The following is a 22,717-nucleotide window of genomic DNA, read 5'->3' as shown; positions in this document are numbered from 1 at the left end:
CAACCACGTGGATAATTTTTTAGCACAAAGCGCCACACACATATGAAGTTCGACAACTTCCCTACTCTCATACTGCGGAGTACGTACACTCCTACTAACCTCAATTGGAGTACGCAAACTCCCTACTTTACCTCACATACATCACCATTCACCTGCAATTTGCTTAAGCCTGTGCAAGCGCAACCTACTACTTTCATACTATCACAAGAACACTGAGAACATACCCATCTTTACAAGCAGGATCCAGGATCTGGGAAAGTCATTTCCTGGCTTATGGGGACATCATCTTTGCTACAGTTGCCATTTCAGAAAAACAAAATTCAAACCTCATAAAAAAATTCGAACAACTAACCCTAACTTAAACTACCACCATAACCAATAATCATCACATAACTAGTTCTCCAAGGAAACTAACCATCAAGCTGCTATCAAAAACTGCAAGCGCCTGGTCCTTATTAATTAAACTTACAAGGGGACGCGTATAGGTCGAGGAACCTTTTGGATCACATGGAGTATCCTAGTCATGTAGTGACTATAGAGGACAACAATATTCAGAATAAACTACCATTATTAAACCATCTTCTCATGAATAACTACAAATCGGTGAAGAGTTAAACCATTTTTATTTCCCTATTAATAACAATTCTAGATCATCTGTTAGATTAATCTTTATTCAGTCAACTCAATTATTAATTAGTTACTGGAAAAACATCATAACATGACTGAAAGAAAATATATGCTTGAATGCACCTACGTACGCCAAAAGGAATACTAGCATTAATAGCAGAGTGCAGCAAATAGCTCGTCAGTCATTTGTCACTGTCTATGTCACCCCTAAAAGCCTACCTAGCCAAGATTAGCATCAGCATGTGGGGCTTCATGCAAAACAATTTAGAGAAAAACATTAATTTGGAAAATATCTATTTACATGAGAATTCTATAATCAGCACAGTTGGTACCTAGAAGAAAAGGCACAAATTGTCAGTCACATTTTCATAGCTACCTATCCACAGGATGGATCAGCAACAAAGTCAGTCTTCGTCTTCAGGTCATCAATTAGTCAGCCACGCATCAGGCTCACAGAGTATGAGCCCAACGACAGAACCTCGGACAGCGTCTCTGACGTCATCAGTTCACCCCTCGCATCTCTGGTTTTAACCCCTTGTCATGACTTTTTATTAGGGCCTCCTAGCCCATCCTCCTAATTCTTAGTTGGTCAGTCAGTCAGTCAGCAGATATGACTTTAACCTATAGTATTTGTTTACCAAATCTACTAATTTTAATATCAGTCCTTTCGCAAGATGCGGATTGGTCCGCTATACGATGTCCTCATCATCTGGCTCTTCAGGTATCGAAATTGTTGCATGTTCCTCTTCTGTCATTGCCTCCATTGTTCAAGTCCTGGGAAAGTACATTTAGCCTACCCTACACATAATTGTATCAGATTGTCTTCATTATCTCCTGTCCGCCTCTACATTGCAGAAAATTCTAGCTAAGCAACTTTAACATCGGGCAGTTCAGGGTCATAGCAGCTTCTTAGAAACGCAGTTATTATTTCTGCTCTCTGAGTGTGAGGCTTAGGAAGACTAGGCCTTGTTTCATCTAAGCTAGCACTATAAATTAAAGTAAAACATAGGTTATACATCTCAATACGACATATTACTACATTATTCTTGTATATTTTTATCATGTTATACAGTTTCAGTTATATTAGTACAATTTCATATACATGGCTGTCGTGCCCTGAGGGCACATTTTCAAACGTGCACATAATTTTCTCTGTGATTAATTTCTCTACAAACTTTTTATTATTCAAGCACATAAACATAATTAATCATTTTCTAATTAGCATATCTCCTTCAACAACTGCTTCAAAGGTTTTGTGTGCATTGAGGCTGAACTTCGTACCTGGTACACATATAGTCCATAAATGTTCTAGCAAACGGAATGCTTTTCTAATGTAAGTTTTGGGACTGCCGCCGAATCTTTATTGATCATTTGTATACTAGACTTCTTATTTCTGAGATCATAGTTTTGTTAGTGTTTTCTGTATTATCTTATCCACGTTAATCAGAGGCATGCCAAAATCATAGTGATGGTGTCTCTACTGATTTTCAGCAGCACCACTTCCAGTGCCTCCCATAGAGTATCCGGTAATTTCCCTTTAATAAGTGCTTCATTGTACATATCTAACAATTGTGTTGCCAGTAACAACAGATACTCCTTTTAGAATTCCACTGGCACAATGCTGCCTACTATTGTGCAGCAGAGAGTAATATTCTTTGACAATGTCACTAGTTGATATTTGTTTGGTCCAAGGTCTTCTACTTTCAGTTTTTATTGCTGTAATTGTTCTGGAGTCCTTTTCCCTGTTCACCGGCCTTGCTAGTAAGTGTGCAGATTTGGCCTACAAATTGCCCTATGCTATCAGGATTACAGAATTTACCAAGATCCTCTTGACCATATATGAGTTGCATACACATCCAAAGCAGGTCACTCCTGGAGGATGAGTTGAATTTTGGATTACAAAATATGCCCTCCATTTCCTATATAGTTTTTGCTTCTATTCTTTTTATCTAGCTGGGTCTCTTGTAGCACTGGCATTTGGACATCTCTCCTCATTAGAAATTACCATAGTCTGTATTATTTAATTACTCCATTGAAGCTTTTATCAGTTACTTTTAAAGCAGTTTGTGTGTTATTTTTGAGTCATTTAACATGTTCACTCTGTAGTGTGTTTGTCTAGTCAGTAATTAGTATGTGTATACTTTCCCTATATTCTAATCCCAGATTTCTACTGGGCCACTCCCAGGTGACCAACACCATTATTTGGTCACGACAATGGGTATTAGCTCTCTCTGAAGTATAAAATACTCTTATTAAATCTAAGCATTTTCTAAGCAGCAGGGTCACACAAGTTCTTCCCCTTCGAAGTGCCACTAGTAGTAAGCTCGTAGAGTACCAGGGAGAGTTGCAGAGCTGTCCTAAAAATGTCTATCATGATCCAAAGGAGGACTCAACCTGCATGGGGTCAGCAGGGAATCCGAGCTGGAACTTTTGCAACTTACAAATCGGCCCTGAGGCTGAGGAAGAGCTCAGCTTTTTAAAACAGCACCGTAACTTTAAATTGTTCCAGCATTGTTTCCTTCTTGTAGCACTTTCAGTGTGTTTTGTGTGTGAGGACCTGTTTGGAGATTGTTCCCTATCAGACACTTCACTCTAAGTGAAGGGATTATGTTTTGGCATAACCCTGCAGGCCTGGGCTAAAAATACTTGGCCTCCCACTCGCTGAGAGTTTTTGGGATGCATCAGTGAGCACTTGCTGCATGCCCCAGATTTGTGGTTGGCGTCAAGACTCCACCTGCAGATGTCCTGTGGATTCAGTTGAGTCATCTGTTTGTGGCACTGGCAAGAGGGCGTGAACCCTGAAACATTAGAGGGAGACATTTAACTTACGGCCTGATTACGATCTTGGCGGATTGGATACTCTGTCACAAACATGACGGAAAGTTCCATAGGATATAGTGGAACTTGTAATACGGCGGATGGGATATCGGTCAGGTTTGTGAAGGAGTATCCCATCAGACAAGATTGTAATCAGGCCCTTAGTTACTTTTGAAGCTAAGGAATGTTTGCCACTGAGGCATTGACAGAATACACGTTGGTCTGCGTTTGTGATGCAGAAAAACAAGAACTGATGTTAGCGTGCAGTCTGCCAACTATTAGACCTCAGTGCCGTCATGTCTCGTAGGTGGTTTGTAATGAATGTGGATGGTGTCCCTTGGTGGTGCTGGAACTCTACTGCTTTCTTTAATTCAGTTTTGTAAGTTTACAAAGGTGTTGCAGTCCCACCAGACCAGCCATATCAGCAGAGGCATGAGCCATCCTGGGAAAGATATCTTCTTTTCTGTGTTTTGAGTGTGCCGATATCACAACAGATCTCTGCAATTCTTTGACGTGTGTGTGTGCATTTCTGTGTTGCACGATTACTGCCTTGCAGGTTCATCCAAAGATGTTGTGCAGAGGACATGAACAAGGGTCAAGAAAGAGCATTCACTAGTTTCCACTAAAATGTGTCTTAATGAGGTTCAATGTGCTGTTCTTGGGCCTGTCAGCATCTCTCTCCAAAAGAGGTTCACTCTAGAGGTGGGCAGGGCGCCAGCCACAGTGATAAAGCAGTGCTTTACAATCTTAAAGCGGGGCACCACCTAAAAGGAATGCATATTTTAAAGGTGGTCTAGGCCCTTTAAGACCCACTCCTTTACCCCCCTCCCCTACAGGCAACTGCTCCACCTGGTCATCCACCAGCCATATTTAGGGCATGCCTAGTGTCTGTGCTGGGAGACAATCCACCACCCTACATGTCAACCGTGGAGTGGACCTAGATGAATCCAGATTCTCAGGGGGAAGGCCTCACCAGTCAGCCTCAAGAGCCCAGCCTACAGACCCTCAGAGGAGTGATTGCAGCAGTTCTTGAAGGCCACCTTCAGCAGGGCTGGGTGGCTCCACTATGATGCAAGCCCAGGCCACCAGCCTGTAACATGCTCCCAGCTCACCAGCCTGTAGTGCACAGGCCACCAGCCCATGGCATGGGGCATAGTCAACGCCACTCTGTTTCAGGACACCATTGACACTGGAAAAGGCTGCGGCATCGAGCCTCTGCCCCACATGATTTGGTTTGTTGTGATGCAGAGGTAGGGAGGGGAGTTTGTCCAAAAGCACGTAAAAGTGTGTTGGAGAATGTGCGCTCTGCCATCCATTTTGGCTCCTCCCCCAACGGCTCCTTTTTCTTTTTTAACAACAGTAAATCAGAATTTTTATTTATTTAATTGTTGTGGTTTTTCATGATGGAAGGTGCAATAAGTTAGCCAAATAATTTCTGATAACTTACTACTCGGGTCACTTTTGATTTCTGTAGACCAAAATACTTTGAATTCATTGGAAACTGAAGCAGTGTGATATCTTTGCATACGTGGGCTCTAAATTTTGCCAGATTGTTCTTCATTTGTTGAACTCCAATGAAAAGAGAGTGTAAATTAATGCAAAAGTTCTCCATCATGAATAATTTTGCACACAAGACCCACAATCAGTTGTGTCAGGGAGCAGATATTCATACTGAGGATTAGAATTAGAGACCTGTATATATGGGATATTTGGGTTGTAGGTTTTGGGAAATCCTCTTGACTGTTTCTTCCAGTATAGGAAATTGTCACAAAAGGAGGAATTTACATTCCATATTCTCAGGGTAATGACTGGTGTTTCTGGGCCAGATGAGTGCAGAGCTGATTTTCAAATGTACCTCATCCTCTATTGTTGTATGCTTCTGGTGCGAGACATGGATGTCAGTTAGTGGCAGTAAGTAGTAGAAACTGCTAATCTGGCTTGTTCTTTGATTTCCATAATACTGACATTGATGCTCTTTGTTGGCCTTGGTCATGACTGAAGCAGTATAAATAGAAAGTAAAAAAGATTCCAAGAGTGCTGCTTAGTTTTTGTAGTTCCTCTACCAACACACAAGTAAATAAGAGTTTGAGAGGACCGAAAGGTGAAAGACACGTCAATCCTGTAATGTCTTTTTGTGGAGCAGAGTGTAGTTAGTTACCTCTAGCATTTTGGTGAATCAATATCCATGATGTGTACGTTAATGAGAATGTGACTTCTTCCTTTGTGTGTTTCCTAATGCAGATGGTTCACTAGTGGTCTTTTCTATGGTGTATTTTACATAACATTTGTTTACTTAGATTTAACTTTTCTTGCTAAATCTGAGAGTTGCTGCTTCTTTAACCTAGTTCTTGTTTTGCATTGGATATTGACATTATTCAGTTCTTCACTGAGCAACGTCTGGCCTGAATCATAGCTCAGAAGTAAGTCTTCATTTTACTGACTTCTTCTTAACCTGTCATTTATAATCCATTCAGAGTATAGACATTTTGTCAAATAATACATGCATTTATCGGGATGTCAACTTATGTATTAAAGAGGAAACCAGTCAAACGTTTAAGCTGTTGATGTATTTTGGTTATATGCTTAGTGTCGCGTAAATTAGTAGCCATTACGTGACATTACATCCTCATCCAAAAAAGATCAGAGTTTTTCGTTTTGATAATAGTTATCTTTGTTTTTACCCTGTGTTTCTAGATCGTTTCTTACTCCGTTTCCTGTGTCACTGTCTCCGCTTTCAGCGTTGGTATCATTGGAGCAGAGGAGGCAGAAGAGATCATGAACAAACTAAAAGCATTGACAGAACAAAATCAACAGGCTAGTCTGCTAAGTACCAATATTTTGCATGGTCATTAATTAGATATCTCTTGTGTTTAAGGCACCTTTTAATTTATCTCCACGTCCCTTTATTCTTGATGTAGAGTCACAATCACTTGTACACGAAACTGGGACTTAACTGTCAGATATCAATGTACATATGCATATTCTTTGTTTGTTTACTCATAGGACCTCTCTATGACCTTCATAATCTTCTCTTACCTGGCCAAAGAATAAAATAATATTAAAATTTGCACAACGGTAATGGTTATTGGCACAAATTTCATGACAAAATCCTAGAAAGAGCCAGAGTTCTACATAGGATTACATAGGGTTGAATCCTTCTGACACCAAGTTGACCACAGTCTGCATTTCATTTGAATATTTGTGGACTTGTTTTACTTGACATGCTGTGTTCTTGAATAAAAGCTGTGCTTCGGTTCCAGAACATGCCACCTGAACATAATGTTGGACGTTGAGCAGATAAAGCATGGGGTGTAATGAAGGGTTGGTGAAAGGGAGAGAAACAGGACAGCATAAAATAGAAAAAAAATCAGGTATAGAGTGATTTAGGGTCTTATTGTTAAGTGGGAATCACAGTGCTTGAAGACACCTTTCTTTTTTAACAGGTTTTGAAGTGCTGATTGAGATGAGCGATCGGTTTTCCAGTATAGTGGTGTGAACGATTTTACTACAGACGGGAAATTAAATGGGCTGCTCTCTGGGTTTTCCTGCTCACTATTCTTCGTGCCAGCAGAAGCCCTGCCCACTCCAGGGCATTCTTAATTCAGGCTGCAGTGTGACCAAGCAGCGGGTGTGCCATTGGCTTACCAAAGGCAAGCCCATCTGTGTCTGGACCATGCCTAGCACCACGACCCCTGGCCCTCCTGCCCCCTACAGATACACCATCTCCGAGCTCTACACCCTCTACTCCGAATGCCACAACAAACACTGCCCCTCTGCCGAAGCACACTCTAAAGTAGGAACTTTCACCAGCACCTACTGCCACTTCGCCTGCCACAGCACACACCAGTCCCACCACGAACACCCCACAGACACCACCTGAACAAAAACACCAACTCGCATGCACCTATCTCAAAACACGCTCACTATGCGAACACACCACCAAGATTTGGGACCTCATCACCACCCTTACACCCGACCTGCTCAACCCCACTTCCGTGCGTGACATTGCCACTGTAATGCCGAAGGCCACAGGATCATCCAATGCAACCCCATCAACAAGCCTGGTGGAGCGAACACCATCATACACAAGGAATCCATCCAGTGCACCACCACAAATGACATCAGCACCCCATCCATGGAACACCAACTTCTGATTCCAAACCGACACCAAAACCACCATCAGGGGCACACTCGCCTATTGTCTGCCAGGACTACGTCCAGCCTCTGTAGCTTTACACTGCCTCGCAATAGACTCCAACAACTACATTTTCCTCGGTGACCACAACTTCCATCTCGACTACCACAGTGACATCAATACTTCCAAACTCTTCGACTGCATAAACAACATCTGACTCATCCGCGACACCACGCACACCGCAGGCAACATGCTAGGCCCCATCTGTCCCTTCAGGGACCACCTCAAGTACAGCCACACCACAGAATTCACCTGGACCAACCACTCCATCTTCCACTTCAACATCATCAGCTCACGGACCTCTGCCCCCAGTCTGACTAATGCCCCCACCACAGGTGGAGCAAAGTTTTAAAGGACACCTCAGCACCACCCACCTCATCTCCTCCAACAACCCATATTAGAACATCAGAATCTTCAACAATTGGATCACCAGCTGCACCAACACTTCGCTCCCATCGACAATAACACCCACAGGAGGTCCACCAAACAGGCTAGCTGGTACACTGAAGACCTCAGAACCTCGAACAACTCTGGAAACAACTGGAAAGGAGATGGCGCTCCAGAAAGGACATGACTGACAAAACCACCTTCTAGACAGCACTTAACCTCTACCACAGACAGTTAGAGAATCAAAGAAAAAGGCCTTAGCCCCCCGCATAAAATCAAGGTCCAATAACAGCAAATAACTCTTCAACGCAGTCAAAGAAGCACAGAGGTCAGCTGCAACAAACGTTACCCCTTCACAGGAACTCTGCAACAACCTTACAAACGTCTTCCAAGTCAAAATCACCAACATCTACAGAAAATTCAAGCCCCAGCCCAAGGCCACTAATTTCTTCAAGCAACACAACGCAAGCAACACAATGATCCTGCTACCACTACAAAAATCCAACTAACCAAATGGAGCCAGCTCGCCTCACAGGACACTGCCTTCATCATGAACCCGGTCTCTTACGGGCCCCAACTGACCCATGCCCTCACCACATCTTCAACCTAGGCAAAGCCAGAATCAGCCACGTACTCACCACCTTGTTCAACACCTCAATTGCGTCAATCACCTTCGGAAAACACGCATAACTCAACATCTTACTAAGGAAACCATCAGCAGACCCAAGCAAACTCAACCACTACCGACCAATCTCCTTCCTCTTGTTCCAAGCCAAAGTATTAGAAAAAGCCACCCACCAACAACGTTCCTCACATCTGGAAAGGAACCTCCTACTCAGCTCCTTTCAGTCCATATTCTGCAGCAACGACAGCACCAAGACAGCCCTCATCGCAGCAGTAGATAATCACTTACCTTAATTGCTCTTTAAGCGTGGATTTGTATCACGATAAAACATCCCAAACAGCAAGAAACATGCAGTGTTAAATATCTTAGAGAGATATCTGACAGTCATCTTCGTTGTGACACCGCTTTTAGCCTATGAAATTATTGTGTGCTTTTATTGGTGGTTGTTAGAAGCTTTCAAAAGTAAACCGTCATCACTCGATTTTCGCCATCATTGTAGGAGGAAATCTCTTGGGCGGAGATGGGTAAGAAAAGTGTGAATGGCTAATGACCTTGAAGCACTGTGTAAACAATACATATTGAGTAGCTACTTACTCGTTAATCTAGAAAGTGCCGTAGTCCTTGCAAGGACTAAGGAATGGGCTGTATAAATACCATACAAAAACAGTCCAGTGTAGGATGTTTTTTAGTGTGCATTTAAATCGTTTTGTTCTTCCTCACGATCTGTAATTCTGTAGGATGACACGTGGCTCCATTCCAGAGATGTCTGTTTTAATTTATAAATTGTCTGAGAAGCCTGAAAAACAGTTCACCTTGTCTCTGGAGTTGTGGCTCTTTGGTTACATAGTCTCAAACTTTACTCCTTTCTTCATGGCAGACTGCTGGGTTGTCTCTTGCATTGGGAAATATAGTGCATGGACTGGCCATCTGTGGACATGGAAAGGCAGAAGACCTGCATAACCGATTGCTCCCTGCTTGGATCAAAATCCTGCTTGCTGAGGTCAGTAAAATCTCATGTTGCTTGAAATGTGCAGCACATCAGTGCATGCATACTGACATTAGGAGGTCATTATTTCATGAAAAGGACGACTTTTTTTTGCAAATCATTTTGTGTATTGAGTTTAACAGATAAGCACAATTAAATTTGCTGTATTTTATATACAAATCTGTTTATAGCAAGACTTATCTAATTGCTTGTTGAGTTTTATCATCTCTTGTTCATTTCGATCTTTAGCAACTAACTAACCTGTCAATTTGCCAGGTACAGTTTATTTGATCAAACTAATTTTAACCTCTGAGCCCCAACGCAATTGACTGGCACCTGTTGTATGGTCCTATTATGTATTCAGTAACAATTCTAAAATCTAACGGTTTCTGTACAAATTATTTATTAATTATTTTATTATTTTCAGTTTTTTAAGCTAATCAACTGTATAACCAGTGTAGAGCTTCTATTAACAATTGATTGAGCAGGATTGTACATTTTGCAGTAATAGTTGGCAAGTTGGTTGGTTTCATATGGTAAAATGGACCCAAGCCATTTGTTACTCCACATTTTTAATATCAGAATGCTTTTCAGCATATTGTTTCATGGAAGTTCCTGCAAAGCCATAGACTTCAATCACTGCACAATTTCATTGCTGTCATAATATTGAGGCTAATGACTTGGCGAGTGTGACAGTGCCTTCTCTGAGATTATAGACGTCCGGCAGATTCACCAATCTACGTTTGTAAATGTACAGTTTTTTCTGTATGCACCATATATATGCAAAAAGCCATTTACAGTTGTTATTCCTAAAATTCTAATTCCCAGAATTGGCATCTGTTGAGCGTAAGGTATGGTTATTCCTAGATAAAGTGAATTGCCTAATAAATGGAGGTCCTCCTTACCTATTAGTCTGGCTTCCGAGCTTATTTTAATCCACAGAAAAGAAAGTCTTGCCTGTTTGATGGTCTGATGGAAAATTTCCTGGATTAGCTATTTTTCATTTAGCGTATCTTTGCCTTTGACATTGTGAGCTATGGTGTCTTTGTACAATGCTTTCAGGTCAAGTTAGAATATCTGCCCTGAATGATTTCTCTCAAAGGTTTAGCTTTGGCTATATAAGCCTTGACTGACACCTGTTAGGAGGGTCAGACGGCAGACAAGGGCTGCTGGGCCACTACTTTTCAAAAAGGCATGTGTAGCATAGATTGAACAACCAAGACCACATAATTATGGACGTACCTTGTAGTCGTTCATTAACATATTTTTAAGAAATGCCAAGCAAATTTGTTTAGTCTGGCATTTGTGTTCATAATTATCATTAATGGACCTTGTAGCTGCATACTTCCCTAATGTGGGACATTAACATTAAAGTCTGAAATATTTACACGTTTAGATTAATCGCTAGTTAAATTCCAACAATTGTATTGTTTAAAATATTATCCCATGTAAAAATGTTAATAGATATTTCTGGTGTATGGGCATGTACAAATTACTCTACCCTTTGCACATGTTGATCAGTAATATGCAAAAGGAACATTGTTGTAGATTTAAATAGGAAATGTGAGACACCGTGTTCAACTCCGCCAGCTTCTGCTCCACCTTCTGTTCGTATGCACTCATTAGAGCGATGATGCTCATGATCTGCACTTCCGAGGCTTTTAGATTGAGCTGGGGTTCTGGTCCGTGATGGTGGTCCTCCTGTGGCCAAACCTGCATGGCTGTGTTTTGATAATAATTGCCTCACACTACAATTTTGCTTTTAAAGTATTTTTTTCCAGAGACCTCAATTGTAAGAAGGTTGCTTTTTTGTATAATCTTCTGTCATTTTCTACTTCTCACCTGGTCATTGGTTTTCTGTACTAAATGCTCTATTAGTTCTTGGCTTTTTTAAACTACTTCTTAGGCATGTACTTGCAGCTTTGCCTCACTAAATTGCGCCTTTTCAGGCATTCATAGACCATAGTGTATGTTTGAAAGATTTTCTTGTCTGAATGCCTGTTGCTTTCCAGGGATTGGTTTGCATTGTAAATGCAAATATGGCAGCCAAGGAGGAGCATCGAAGGCAGACTTTGTTAAATGATGTTTCTCTTCTATTAAAGACAAAGATTACATTTGTATGATGCAAAGGCGGCACGTAGACATTTCTTATTTCGTTATTTTTATGTTATTGATTACTGTCTAATTTTTGCAGGATTTATTGTACTGAAAATAATTGAACTGCCTTTTCCCTTTTAAGTTTGGGGGAAATGAAAATAAAGTTTTAAAAAATGCATGAGGAATCTGAAACCACAGGATCTGGAATAAACTAATCGGGGGGCTTGAACATGGATTAACCGTTTTGAAACAGTATCGTCCTAGTGTTGAATTAGCACACCAGAGTACTGTTCAACTCCTTATAGAGGCCTACATCTTCAGAAATCTTTTCCATTGGAATTTTTGAAATATTAAACCACTGTTCATATGGTGTAATTCCCCTGGGTTTCTTCCTATCACTGGCTGCACAGTCAGAATCATGGGCATTCATTTATGGTTCAAATCTGTTTTTATTCGTTTTTCTCAAGAAACAAACCATCAGTTTTCACATACATCCAGTGGCTGGCGAGGTCCCAACAGTGGTGTCGCGTGGGCTCTCATTATTCTAAATGAGACTACTGGATTTCTAGGTAGCAGGATCTATAACGGTGTGGGGGACTGAGTCTGACCCACGTGTAAAGAACTCTGCCACCCTAAATCCGTTTTTTGCTCCGGCTAACTAGCAGTGCCTCATTTCTCCCATGTGGAAGGAATGATTTGGCAGCCGAGCGCATGACATCTTTGGAACTTCTCAGGGAAGTCGTGGTTACTCAGATCCAAACCAACTCTCTTATTTCCAATATGATCTCATATACAAATGACAAAGACAGTATAAGTTTTATATAATGTTTTTTAATAAAACGACTGTATTTTAGATATTAAGGCGTGAGCCGCAATAACCAGAACGATACAACACAGTAGGATTGTAATAGTCACCAGGAGAGTAAAACATAAGAACAAAGCTATCATATTGTCTAACAGTCTCTACTCTCCCTCTGCTTGTTCTATTTAGAGCACAGCATGTTAAGCTTCTAGCTTGCCTATTAGAATCACTGTGGAGACATCAGCCCTCATACCTGAGCAAAGACCTGTGATCTTGGTTCAGCATCTGCAACGAGGCAGTCAGCGTCTAGTTGTGGTTCCCTGGTCGGAATCTCCCTCTTGCGTGTATTGGGACAAGGAAGTGATTTTATAACTAACATGTCATCGTGATCACAAAATGTCCCTACGCAGGAATGCCAAGTCTAAACTCTTACCACGTCTATCGGCAATGTACCAGACTGTATCCTTGACTGAAGCACAGAGTAAATATGTTATGGAGAACTCCAGTGCTGAAGTAGGCAAAACAGTGTGATATGAATAAAAAAACAACACCGTAGAACTGGCTATTTGAAAAATAACAGTACGAAGCCTAATAAAAAGCATGTAGAGCAAAGTGCACAGAGGCTCTAAGCTGTCAGCAAATGAATAAAATATATTCAGGGCAAAGTGCACAAAGGCCTAAAGCCTGAAGCTAAAGCGCAATGAATACGTAAAACTAACCACACTACACCCTCCCCTTGTCGGTAGCAAGTGGTTCCAATAATATAAAAGGATGCCCCAAATATAAACAATACCTAAAACAATTATTTCGACAAGGTGAGTAGACAACAAAGTCATAAATTTAGGTAACATGTGATCATAAAGCCAAATTCAAGATAGTGTCAATTTTGTAAAAATCCAATCGTTAGATAGAAGCAATAGAACGCAGGAGTTCCTCCACTTCGATATATGTCAATATCGGAAGATCCACGCCACAAAGTACCATGGAGCAGGTGTGATCCAAAGCCCCAAAACCATTCAGGGCGGCACCCCGTGCAGGGCCTATGAAAGAGACAATACCATCTTCCTCCAGGAAGGGAATCTCATAAAGTGCCTCACGAAGCAAGCGCATCCGTAGTGCACAAGTCTGGGAATGAGCCCTAATCGGGAACATCAACAGATCAGTATCGACCATTGGAGGGCGCTGCAATGAGAGACAGAGAGCCAGTGCATGTTCAAACGAGCACCAAAGGCATCGAAACACGGGTTGCACACAATCCAAAACCGGTCTGAATGACAGAGACCAGTCGCACTCCAAATGTCCCAGGAGTGTCGCTCCAAAATGCTGCATCATGCGTTCACGACACAGCTGCGCTGACTGGAGCAGCAATACAGGATCTCGTTGTGACGGGACAGCCATTGCGAAAAAATAGCAACAACAGCAAGACTCCAGCCAATAAAGCCAAAGTAATCGGGAAACCCCCAAAAATGCTTCTGAAAATAGAATGTATAGCCGAAGGTATCAAACCGAATATGGAAGAGAAGGTGTGAGCGAAACCAACACCAACACCAACGACTTAGAAAAAATGTGCAATACCAGCAGTGCTGGATGCATTAAATATACGTCCCACAAGTTCACCGAAGTGATTCGGAAAGTTAGTATTCAAAAGGGACTGTATCTCCGCCGATGACCTTGCCACCTGAAGTGCGTAGGTCTCGCTAGCAGATGTAAGGGCCACATGCTTCTGAAACAATAAAGCTTTTAGCCGACTCAACTTGTCGAAATCAACCTTGGAAGTAGCAATATGAGGCCAGATGTCCGCTACCTCCCTAATTTGAGTGGGGGGAAACAACACATTCCCGCAGCACGTAACGGCCTTGTTGACAACGACGATGTAAACTATTCCGGCACGCATGCCACAGCAGCGTTCGCTGTTAAGAACAATGTAACTGCCGTTAGAAAGCACCTGGAAAGTGTTTTTAATAACCGGGACTGGAACTCCATTCAGATAACAAGCTAAGTTAGCAATCGAAGCGTTACACGCCCCGTGCAAGGACAGCTGTTTACAAACCATTGAATGGCTGACAGAAGCTTCGCATTCGCTGCCGCTAAGAAAAACCTCCTTCAAACCATTAACACATCTGTACTGAAAGGGAAGGTCCCACACCTCGTGTATGTAACTGTCTCCCAATAGTTCATATCTACCCACCGGAATGTGCTTCAAACACGAAGTAAATTGCAAAGTAGAGATAGGCAAATTAATAACCCCATGAATCAACCATTCAGCTGACGGAATCTCAGCTACCGTGAAAGGCAGTTTCTCTAATTTCTCAATATTTAACATAACATATGTCGCTTCCTTTTTAGCCATCAGTTGTTGTTGACGAGTCAAATTAAAAGAGATAAAGATCTCTCTGGCACGAACGTGCTGCCATGGAACGCGACCCGCCTTCAAGGTCTGAAGAGTCCAACCCAGCTGCATGATGGACCGCGTCTGACTCTGCCCATGATATAAAGAAGACATGTCCGATTTAATAATGTCAATGGCAGAGGAAACAATGCTGTCAATCGTGTAAACACGGTCAGAAAGGGTATGCATGCCATTATCAACAACAGACAAAGTCTGCATCAGATTTTCTTGATCGATCTGCCTCAACCGGGCTGCAGCCTCTTGTTGTGAAAGCTTCCAAATCTCATTATAAACCTCGTATAAGAACCTTTTCTTCCGTGGTACTTTGGGACCTGACAAAAAATCTTGTAAATCAGTATCATTAGACAGTAACGTGAGATGTGACTTAACTGCATCCAGCGTGGATGACTTCAACCATTGCTGACAAAGCTTCCCCACACTGTATGTAGTTATAATATCGGCATGTTCTGGTGAAACGTAACGAGGGTCTGCCCTACTAGTCCTGAACCCCCCTGAAGAGGTGACAAAACGTTGATGACACATATTAGTGTCTACAGGCCATAATAACCACCCGCCTGGATGTAACGATGAAGTGTTAAGCGTACCATTCTGGACCCAATGTGTAAAGTCACTGAAAGTAGCATTCACATAGTGCTGCCAATTTTTCAATTTAGAAGGGACAGGTATACTAGGCAAAGTCAACTCCCTAATCGTCGCTAAGCCCAAACAGCTAGTCTGTTGTACTGTGTCATTGAGGAAAATCATCTGCACAGGGATAATACATGCTCTAAATAACGTGTCCCTGCCTCGCATTTGCCAATTTTTCGAACCCCAAACACTTTTCAAGTCAACAGTTTTAAACCAGTATTCATATCCCTCGACCGAAAGTTTAGATACAAACAAATTGGAATACAGTAATTTAGTATCGGTCAATAACATTTGATTATTAGAATACGGTGCAACTTTAAAATAGTAGGACTTAGCATTACGTGGATCATGCCCAGAAAAATATGCAAATTTATCATAATACGTTTTTGAACTCCCTTGTGGAGGAGTCGAGCAATGTTCCCATTGCACATAATTAAACATGGACTTGGGGCTACTAGCTTTATGAATAAAATGGTGTCCATAATAGTTGTAACAAAACATGTCACCATGATTATCTCTAAACTGGTAAGCATCATCATCGTCATAGACAGTATAATATTGCAAATCCATTATCATAGAATCTACTGTCTTCACATCCCAATCATCAGAAACAATGCCAGGTATAACAATATCATTCATTGATAATTTGAGGACATACGGTATTTTTTAATCAATTCAGTGGGACCATATATATCAAACATTACTTTATCCCACACAATTCCATCCGGAACTGGTATTGCAGAAATGTTTACTGTGGACAAGTCTCTTCGAACCATATGAGACGAAAAATGCGGTTTCAACACAGTCTCCACGTGCTCAATGTCAGATCGATCAGGAAGAAAATGACCATGTATTATCAGAAAAAAAGTAATCACAAATCCCAACCATAATAAAATAGTCATCACGGCCAAAAACAGCCAAAAATAGTTCCAAGGAAAAACAAAATATGTGCGTTTAAGCCAACCCAGCAGCCGTCGTGGACCGTGGACAGAAGACATCGAGGACGAGGAGCCGGACACATCATTATCAGCGTCGTTGAAGCAGCCAGAAGCAGTTCTAGCAAAAGGTGCAACTGTGAACAAAGAAGCAGATGGAGGCTCTCGCCGTGGCACGCTATAAACCACATGTTCAGAATCGTCAGTAGAACGTACAGCAATTTGATCACAAGATTCCATATTAATCGCCGTTGGTGGAACAATCGCAAGATCATCATCCACCCTCCCCAAGCTCGGAGAGGAAACAGTGTCGGTGAAAATCACCTGCAGCGGGACTTCCTCCCCAGTAGTGAGAGGGATTCCGGAACTACTGGGTGTCCCTCTTGGTCTGCTGTGCAGAATCGGCCACATGTTGTAACTTGACATTATCAATGGAAACAAAGCGATTTCCTTTGGCCCCTCGCAGCGGCGGTAAAATCACAGTTCTCGTGCCGCTCACTCCCAACACAGGGACAGGTTCTCGATAAGAAGGACCAAATTCTTTTTTAACTGCGACCTTTTCACGCACTAGATCCCCAATCCTGGGTATCCAACCAGTAGGTGTTACTGGCTCATCCTTAATTCCTGAGGAGGCAGCACTGGCAGAAAAGTTATCTTCACGGAATTGTTGTAAATCCTGCAAAACAGTGACACGATCATTTATGTCAAAGGGCGTATCTGCCGCCTCCACACCAGGACCATCTAGATCAGGAACATACATTCGTGTTCCAAACAGGCACTCATATGAAGTACGACCCCCCAGTGACCTTCTAGGCAAGTTATTAAGTGCTCTCTGTACTCCATATAGGTGGGCTAGCCAACCACGACCCGTACCTATAACTCTGGCCGTTAAGGACTGCTTTAAATCACGATTTAAACGCTCCACGACAGAATTTCCCTCAGGATGAAATGGAGACGAGAATTGGAGTTGGACCCCCAACGAAGCCATGGTGTCCCTGAATGCCTTAGAGGCAAAAGCAGGGCCCTGGTCCGAATGAAAAGCCGCAACTGCAAATATATCGACAAAGATGCGCAAATCTTTAATAACAGTTCGAGCGTCAGCCGAGCGTTGTGGCCATACCCATACAAATCTGGAGCACGAATCTACAGCAACCAATATATATTTGTATGCACTATCTGGTGTCAGCGGACCACAATGATCCAAGTACACACACTGTAATGGTTTATTTGAAATCAGAAGGGGTGTCTGCTGCGGGCGTCTAGCCGACGACGCTTTAATTTGTTGACAAACGTCACAACAAAGGACATATTGCTTCGTCTCTTTATAGAGACCAGGCCACCAGTAACGAGCCTGTAAAAGTGAAATCGTGGCAGCCACACCAGCATGTGCAGAAGCCACCCCCTCATGTGCTGCAGAAATTAATCGAGGTCTCTCAATTTTATTGGGAATTTCACGTACACCAATGCCTGGAATTGTAACAGTAGCATTCAGCGCACCATTCAAGCAGTAACTATATTTAGAAGGAAATCCTTTAGGAAAGGGCGTGCCAGCAGCCGTAGCCTTTATGGCAGCCAAAATTTCTGTGTCTCGTTTGGAACTCGAACGAGTCACTGCGGCCACAGTGGCGACAGCCACTGCCGATTTTGCGGCTTCATCAGCCAAAGTATTCCCAGCAACATGTATTCCAACGCGCTGGTGTCCAAGTGTATGCACAACATGGACTTTAGGAAGCGTTTCCTTCAGATCCGCAACCTTACCCCACAACATTTTATGTTTAATGGTGTTGCCTTTAGAATCTCTGAACCCATTCATCTTCCAATAGTGTAGATATTCGTTGAAAGACTGTACACAGTAGTAGGAGTCACAGACCAGCAAGGTTAAAATCACCGGATCCACGTGCTCCAATGCTAACAATAGAGCTTTGAGCTCAGCCAGCTGTGCCGTGCAATCTCCCAAGGTTTTAGTATAAGTATGTCGGGGGCAGAACACGTCCCCCTCCATAGTGCCGCTCACCACCGCACATGCAGCAGAATACTGTTGTTTAGTCCCAACCGCTGGTTGCGCAGAGCCATCGGTATACATGACCACTTGATATTGGTCAATAGGCAACGTACCAGCAGGAACAGGGTATTCCATTTCATATTGAAGAAATTCTTGAGTCTGCAGTTTAGGGTCAAATACATAATCTACATCAGTGGCTGTCAAAGACGTAGCCCATTGTATCCATCGCGGGTGTAAAGCTTTCGAATTTGGAACACTCGCTTTTGTAACTGCCTCTAAGGCCGGAATTGGGGAAACGACAACAATGCGTTGACCCTGGGCCAGCGGTCTTTCTTTAATAACAGCCATCTGTACTGCAGTGAGAATTTTCTCAGTTTGTGCAAAACGTTGCTCTGCAGCAGAATACAAGTGAGACTTGTATGCAATCGGGACTGTCTCCCCCTCATTAAAGGTGACATAAGTAAACCCAACAGCCCCAGGTATCATTCTGATGACTAAATGTGTCTTATTGTCCCGTGTGTGTAAGTGTTTAACTGCTAAGAGATCACTCTGTAATTCTCGTAGTATATGTGTATGTTCAATCGTCCAAAATCTACTCGAAAAATTAGGGCGAATCAACTCGTATAAGGGTTTTATACGCGTCGCATAATCAGGAATGTAAGTTCTGCCAAAATTCAGAAACCCCAACAATGACTGGAGCTTCCGAACCGTATTAGGAGGCTGCAATAAAGCACATTTCTCCAAAAAATGTGGCGCTAAGCTCTTGCCCTCACTCGACAACTCATATCCCAGGAAAATGACGCTGAGGAAGGCAATCTTTGATTTCTTAAAATTAAACTTCTAGCCAATATCAGCAAACCCCACAACAATGCGCGATACACGCCTTAGATGTTGCAGAATCTCATCATCTGTCAGATATATGTCATCAACATATGATAATGCTTCAGGGTCGAACTCATGCAGCATTTCAGTTACACGAGCCGAAAACAGTCCTGGGCTATTCTTATACCCCTGAGGCAAATGACAAAAAAATTTCTGAGAGCCAAACGCACTGAAACAGGTATAGTCCCGACTCTCGGGTGCTATATTCTGGCAGAAAAATCCATTCGAGATATCTAATGTTGTCTTGTATTTTTTATGCACTATATTATTCATAAGCGCTGCGCTGTGTGAATTCTGTATTGCATATGTGCGTGTATAACTATTCAAATGTCGGTAATCCACCACTATCCTATATGAATGGTCCGGTTTAGCTACCGGAAACAAGGGATTATTCATCGGCGAGACACAGGGCTCTATTACACCCTGATACTCCAATTGTGTAAGAATTTTTCTAACCGATGCCCTTGCTTCAAATTTGATAGGATACTGTGGTTGTGGCTGAGGTTCGCCCTTTATTGGAATTACATGATAAGGTGATTGTCTGTCCCACCCCACATTATTTCTATACAAGGCGGGAGCTTGTGCTAGAGCCCATGATTTACTATAGGACTCCGCTAGTTCTCTCGGAACAAGTGGTGAGAAGGAAGGAGTAATAACCTCCTCCCCATCCGGACAGTCGCGAACAAAGTCAGGTGGCCAATCTTGTTCGGCCAGCAGAACATCATATGATTTTACCACATGGTCCCAAAAAATGGCGTTTATAATACGGTCAATGTCCCCTTCCAATCGCAGAGTCACTTCATATACTCTATCAGGATCAGAGATTCGCATATCCGCCGTCTCGACTTGTATGAAGTCATCAGTTGCTTTCACCTCCAGATGCTCTAGAAGACTCCGGCGAACTATTGTGACCTCTGCCGCGCTGTCTAACAGTGCCAACGCCCATGTCTTGTTCGTCAAGAGAACTCTCTTCTTGAGCGGCATGTCTAACTGAGACTGCTGCCACTTTCTTCTTTTTAAATTGCTGTTTTTGTTGCAGCGGTTTCTCTTCTTGTTTAATAGAAACCTCCGCTGAGCGTTGTGAATCCTGTCTCGGTTTCACGTACTCCGTCCTCCGCTCTGACCGCCCACCTCTCTCACCTCTCTTTTCCGAGGAGTCCTCAAAGGAACGAGATTGGCGTGTATCAGTATATTGATATCTATCAGGCGTCTTCAAAGTATCCCTATTCCTGAGATTATACTTATTCTGTGGGGTCTCCGGTTGCGGAGACTGCCCACCATCTTTCTTAGGTGTTTGCTGTTTCTTTTTTCAGCGCTTTTTCGAACCCTCAGGTTGTTGCTGTTTAGCATTATCTTTATTATTTTTACCCTGTAACTGGGGTTTTTGTGGTCTAGCCCCTAGGCTATCACGACCAATACTAGAATATGTTTCCGCTATCATTCTCGGAAGCTCCCGCTCCTGATTAAGCAGCGGAACATCCCGAAGACGCATTCACACTGCTAGTGCTACTGCCTCTCCTTTGAGATTACACAAAATAATAGAAGAAACTGTGGCAAAATTGCCCAGCAACTGCATGCCCAAATCTAAGGCAGGGGCAGCCCCATATTCATCCTGAATCTGTTTAAGCACGTCCGGTAAATTAGCTAATATCGGTGTACCGTGTGCCGTAGTGTAGAGCGTGGCAAACACCGTGCCCCAGGTATTACAAAGGTCCACCGGAGGAACCATCCCGTACGGCAAACTCATCGTCAATATTCTATGTTTATCCTGAGGTCCCGTATGGGGAAATACTGCTTCCAGCGTATTAATTTTTTGCACCAGCCAAAATGGAGTCTCCTCTCGTTTAGCCGGTACTTTACCCATAACAGAGTGTACAGTGGCCGGATTAATACCCGGAACCACTGCCTGTGGGTGCGCTGGAGCAGCACGCGCTGCATTCGTATTTAGTGTCTGCATTGCAAACTGAACTAATCGTCTATATGTAGCCGTTAATTCTGTATATAAACGACGAACTTCAACCACTGCCAATTGAGCAACCGCAGGATGAGGTGTATATGTAGCCAATAAAGGCCAGGTAGGATCATCATTACTCAGTGGACCTAACCTAACTTGTGCTACTGAGTGTGGGAGGGCGCCATCAAGCCAATTATGGTGTTCTTGATAAGATAGAGGTATTTCTAAATAAGCGTAAGCCCTGTATTGTCCAGGGACATTCGCAACAGTATATTCGTGAAAAGTATTTGTTCCCCCATCCACTGCTGGAAATTCGACCCAAGAATAAAAAAGTTCAGTTCTATAGGCTGCATGGGCGTCCACCACAAAAGTGACCGGACCCCCCTGGACTGTCAGTCCATGTGTCAACAGATGTCCCGTGAGCGGATGACGCATATTAATTGCTATATTCACTACATTAGGATTCGCCATTTTTTATAAAAAATAGCTTCAGGTCAGAGAAGGCACACCAATATCGGGGTTTTTCCCTTCAAAGTTCAAGCTTGAACAACCAACCACTAAGCAATAGGAAGCACCTATGCCGTGGCGGCGGAAACCCTCAGCCCCACGGACGTCTCTGTATACGGAACCGAGGAGTCAAAATATATATGAGACCAAGAGAGTCAGTCGGACCTAATCATTAGAGCCAGACCAAATGTTGGCGGCGCCATGTCGCGTGGGCTCTCATTATTCTAAATGAGACTACTGGATTTCTAGGTAGCAGGATCTATAACGGTGTGGGGGACTGAGTCTGACCCACGTGTAAAGAACTCTGTCACCCTAAATCCGGTTTTTGCTCCGGCTAACTAGCAGTGCCTCATTTCTCCCATGTGGAAGGAATGATTTGGCAGCCGAGCGCATGACATCTTTGGAACTTCTCAGGGAAGTCGTGGTTACTCAGATCCAAACCAACTCTCTTATTTCCAATATGATCTCATATACAAATGACAAAGACAGTATAAGTTTTATATAATGTTTTTTAATAAAACGACTGTATTTTAGATATTAAGGCGTGAGCCGCAATAACCAGAACGATACAACACAGTAGGATTGTAATAGTCACCAGGAGAGTAAAACATAAGAACAAAGCTATCATATTGTCTAACAGTCTCTACTCTCCCTCTGCTTGTTCTATTTAGAGCACAGCATGTTAAGCTTCTAGCTTGCCTATTAGAATCACTGTGGAGACATCAGCCCTCATACCTGAGCAAAGACCTGTGATCTTGGTTCAGCATCTGCAACGAGGCAGTCAGCGTCTAGTTGTGGTTCCCTGGTCGGAATCTCCCTCTTGCGTGTATTGGGACAAGGAAGTGATTTTATAACTAACATGTCA

The 22,717-nt window shown here is 42.7% G+C and overlaps 1 protein-coding gene across 1 annotated transcript in view; it reads left to right on the top strand.

Annotated features, from left to right (window-relative positions):
• The window catches only part of FOCAD (focadhesin), a 1,081,710-nt gene that overhangs the window by 751,637 nt on the left and 307,356 nt on the right, over positions 1-22,717 (top strand). Inside the window, exons 30-31 of the mRNA XM_069239095.1 lie at positions 6,139-6,258; positions 9,529-9,651. Coding sequence (XP_069095196.1) covers positions 6,139-6,258; positions 9,529-9,651 — 243 coding nt within the window. The remainder of the gene's footprint in view (positions 1-6,138; positions 6,259-9,528; positions 9,652-22,717) is intronic.

Source organism: Pleurodeles waltl, chromosome 1_2, assembly GCF_031143425.1.
Source record: "Pleurodeles waltl isolate 20211129_DDA chromosome 1_2, aPleWal1.hap1.20221129, whole genome shotgun sequence".
Taxonomy (NCBI): Eukaryota; Metazoa; Chordata; class Amphibia; order Caudata; family Salamandridae; genus Pleurodeles; species Pleurodeles waltl.
The sequence above is the reverse complement of the archived record's forward strand: the minus strand, read 5'-3'. Positions and strand labels throughout refer to the sequence as shown.